General features: G+C 44.5%; 1 protein-coding gene across 1 annotated transcript; it reads left to right on the top strand.

Annotated features, from left to right (window-relative positions):
• The first annotated feature begins 556 nt into the window (after nt 1-556).
• Nucleotides 557-1,492, top strand: LOC103610339 (olfactory receptor 7G2-like). The gene has a single exon (XM_008594524.1). The coding sequence runs from the start codon at nt 557-559 to the stop codon at nt 1,490-1,492; it is 936 nt and encodes a 311-aa protein (XP_008592746.1).
• Nucleotides 1,493-4,250: the final 2,758 nt, after the last annotated feature.

Genomic DNA, 4,250 nt, shown 5'->3' with positions numbered 1-4,250 from the left:
AGTTTTCTGAGAGAGAGAAGGTAGAGAAAAAGACAGATCCCAAGACTACACTCCAGTCTACTCATTTCTCTTTATAATCTATGAAATATTTAAAATTGTAAAAGGCAGAACAGCACAGAATAATAGAACAATTAAGCATTGCTGAATTTGCTGAAGCCAGAATTAAACTCAGGTGTGTCTGAGTTGACACCGTGATTGACACTGTGATTGTCAACTGAGATTTACTATGTTTGGTTCTGGTTTTCTTGCTGGTTTGAGGCTTTGAAGATGCTCAAGGAAACAGTCATGTATTGTTTCCTACTTTATTCCTATTAATTGGTACAGTGTTGGGAAAGAGTAGGTATTCAGTAAATAAAATCTGGATATTCGGGTTGTAGGAGAGAAGAGGACAGACAGAAAGGAGGTTGAAGAAGGGAGAGAGATGCAGAAGACGGAGGGGAAGGTTAGTATTGTTCACTTCACAGTGTAGACGCAAAAGTTTTCTAAAATAAGGGATCCTTGTACATCTGTTATCTGTCCCATCAGCTGTACTTTTCCCATCAGATTTCGCAAAAACATGGAATTGGAAAACCAAACAGATGTACTAGAATTCCTCCTCCTAGGTCTCTCAGACGATCCTGAACTGCAGCCCCTTCTCTTTGGACTCTTCCTGACCATGTACCTGGTCACGGTGCTGGGGAACCTGCTCATCGTCCTGGCCATCAGCTCAGACTCCCACCTGCACACCCCCATGTACTTCTTCCTCTCCAACCTGTCCTTCATTGATGTCTGCTTCAGCACCACCACGGTCCCTAAAATGCTTATGAACATCCAGGGACAGAGCAAATCCATCACTTACACCGGGTGTCTCACTCAGGTCTGCTTTGTCCTGGCTTTTGCTGGGTTGGAAAACTTTCTCCTTGCAGCCATGGCTTATGATCGCTACGTGGCCATCTGCCATCCACTGAGGTACACAGTCATCATGAACCCCCGCCTCTGTGGCCTGCTTATTCTACTCTCCTGGCTCATTAGTGTTGCGGATTCCCTGCTGCACAGTCTGATGCTGCTGCGACTGTCCTTCTGCACAGACCTGGAAATCCCCCACTTCTTCTGTGAACTCGCTCAGGTCATCAAGCTCGCCTGTTCTGACACCCTCATCAATAACACCCTGGTGTACTCAGTGACGAGCATACTGGGTGGTGTTCCTCTCCTTGGGATTATTTACTCTTATGTTCACATTGTCTCTTCCATTCTGAGAATGCCGTCAGCGGGGGGAAAGTATAAAGCCTTTTCCACCTGTGGGTCCCATCTCTCTGTTGTGTCCTTATTCTACGGTACAGCTTTTGGGGTGTACATTAGTTCTGCGGTTACTGAATCTTCCAAGAAGACTGCAGTAGCCTCAGTGATGTACACGGTGGTCCCTCCCATGATGAACCCCTTCATCTACAGCCTGAGGAACAGGGACATGAAGGGAGCCTTGAAGAAACTCATTGGAAGAACATCTTTTCTGTGATGTGTCATCTGCCCTGGACTTGGGCTTCTAGAATGAATCCAAGTACAGGAATACAACAGGGGGTGGCAGAAAGTCAGACTTTCCCATCACCAGATTCTGATGCTACGATAGTGACGTACCGTAATGACTGAGGCTAGTTCAATTTAGGTTTGAAAAATGACTTTGGTCTTCCCAAGCATTGGGATTTTTGAACATTTGTGACATTTCTGAGCTTGATCTGTTGATCAGGTACCACAGAGGCACAACTGGAACAAAGGATTCTTGCTGTAGTAATGGGGGGGGGGTGTTCTCAGGAGAATGTTAGTGATGGCAGGAGGACAGGACGTAGTGAGGGAAGGAGCTGAGTAAGGATTTTATTACAGCTAGAGGACGAGTCTCAGTCTGAATACATGGATAGTGCCATGTGTGTGGCTTCCCTGAATTATTCACATCTTAAGGCCTGTTTTTTACCCCCATGACAACCTGAGCTTTATCACTGGGTCTGTGACAATGACTTACCTTGACAGGCCTCTGGCTGGCTGNTGTACTTCTTCCTCTCCAACCTGTCCTTCATTGATGTCTGCTTCAGCACCACCACGGTCCCTAAAATGCTTATGAACATCCAGGGACAGAGCAAATCCATCACTTACACCGGGTGTCTCACTCAGGTCTGCTTTGTCCTGGCTTTTGCTGGGTTGGAAAACTTTCTCCTTGCAGCCATGGCTTATGATCGCTACGTGGCCATCTGCCATCCACTGAGGTACACAGTCATCATGAACCCCCGCCTCTGTGGCCTGCTGATTCTACTCTCCTGGCTCATTAGTGTTGCGGATTCCCTGCTGCATAGTCTGATGCTGCTGCGACTGTCCTTCTGCACAGACCTGGAAATCCCCCACTTCTTCTGTGAACTCGCTCAGGTCATCAAGCTTGCCTGTTCTGACACCCTCATCAATAACACCCTGGTATTTCACATCTTAAGGCCTGTTTTTTACCCCCATGACAACCTGAGCTTTATCACTGGGTCTGTGACAATGACTTACCTTGACAGGCCTCTGGCTGGCTGAGGTAGTTTTCCAGAGAACAAAGCAGCTATTCCTCGTTGGTCAACCCTGACAGCAGCTGGGTGTGAGCTCAGTGGTTGATAAATGGCTCTCTGCACAGCACCAACAGCTCCCCCACACTTGACTTCTGCATCCATGAAATTGGCATATGTACTTTATTCCAGCATCTGACATAATTACAAGATGTTTGAACCAATCAGTGAGGATGCCTCTTACTCAAATAAGAAAAAAAATACAAATATATATATGTGTGTGTGTGTGTGTGTGTGTGTGTGTGTGTGTGTGCGCGCTCTTACTCATGTTAGCACTAACAATTGAGACAATTACCTTTAATAAATTAGAGTTCGTAAGATGTGCATCCAGGCGCATCACACTGGGTTCCGTGAGTTAGTTTCATCCTGGCGCTGGTTCCCCTCATGGTCACCAGATGCATAGAACAGTTGCAGGTATCATATCCTCACATGTCACCTAGAGTAAGAAAGCTATGTCTTCCTTGGGTCTTTTTTTTTTTTTTTTTTTTTTTTTTTAACAGAGAGGAGACCTTTCCAAGAAAACATTCCAAAAACATCCTCTCGCATATTATAGTCCAAAATTGATACTTGTGCCCATTTGTGAACTAATCCCTGATGAGGGGAGTGGGATTATTCTGAGTGAATTAAACTAAGCAGCCAGGTGGTACATAAGCCTTACAGTGAATTAGAATCACCCAGAGAGCTTTTTGTAACACAGTTTCATTTGTGAGTCAGCCGTGTGGAGTGAGCTCATGAATGTGCATTTCTAACAGGATTCTAGTCGGGGCCAGCATGAATGGTCTGAGGATTACCCTGTGAGTCACACTGATCTACAATGTATTAACTGTGGGGAAATCATTTGGCACAATTTCTGGTAAACAGTAAGTGCTCGATAAAATTTAGTATGATTGTACTCCATACCTAGTTCTCTGTTCTTGGGTCTTGTAATCCTTTTGCTTTCACATATTTTTTTTATGCCTTTGCCCCAGCAGTTAGCTTTCTTAGCTGTGATTTTAGTATGTTTCAGCATTTTTTGTAGATCTAGTAATATAATCACATAAATAATTATTGGGCATTCAACCCTCAGGTTGATCGTATCCCCCTGGCAGTTCAGTTGCTTTCTTTGATTCCTTCTCGTTGATTAACTGCTAAAAGTGACTTCGACTTTTTCTCCTTCCTCCTTATGTCACCATTTCTGTTCATTGCTAATTCATCTCAAGTAAAGTCCACACAATAAACAGGTTTGAATAAAACTAATGGAATCACTGCAGTCTTAGAGGGACTTTGCTGTGTGGGAAAGGTGTTGGGTGTAACACTAGAAAGAAGTGAAAAGAAAGTCACTTTTATGTGTGATCATTTTTACATCAAGGAGATAATTTGTGGTGAGAGTGGGTGGCTTCCAGGAAAATCAAGGGAGTTACCAGAGAGTCTCTGTTCTGGTCATTCCCTGGTCCCCATAATTGTAGCACCACAGCTTCGGGACAGCTCCCAGATTGGCATTCAAGGCGTTTGATAGGGGATTTTATTAATTTTTTAATATTAACATTTGCTTGTGCACATTCGTGGGATACAGTGTGTAGTTTCCATACGTGCATATACCACACAATGATTCACTTAGGGTGGACAGCACAGTTTGCACCCATTAGTCCACCACTGTTTCTCCCCCAACCCCCGGCATCAGGTGTCCAATATTCTATTCTCTACTTC

The sequence above is a fragment of the Galeopterus variegatus genome, unplaced genomic scaffold (assembly GCF_000696425.1).
Source record: "Galeopterus variegatus unplaced genomic scaffold, G_variegatus-3.0.2 Scaffold10960, whole genome shotgun sequence".
In the NCBI taxonomy this organism is placed as follows: Eukaryota; Metazoa; Chordata; class Mammalia; order Dermoptera; family Cynocephalidae; genus Galeopterus; species Galeopterus variegatus.
Note: the sequence above shows the minus strand (reverse complement) of the source record. Positions and strands in the feature narration are given on the sequence as shown.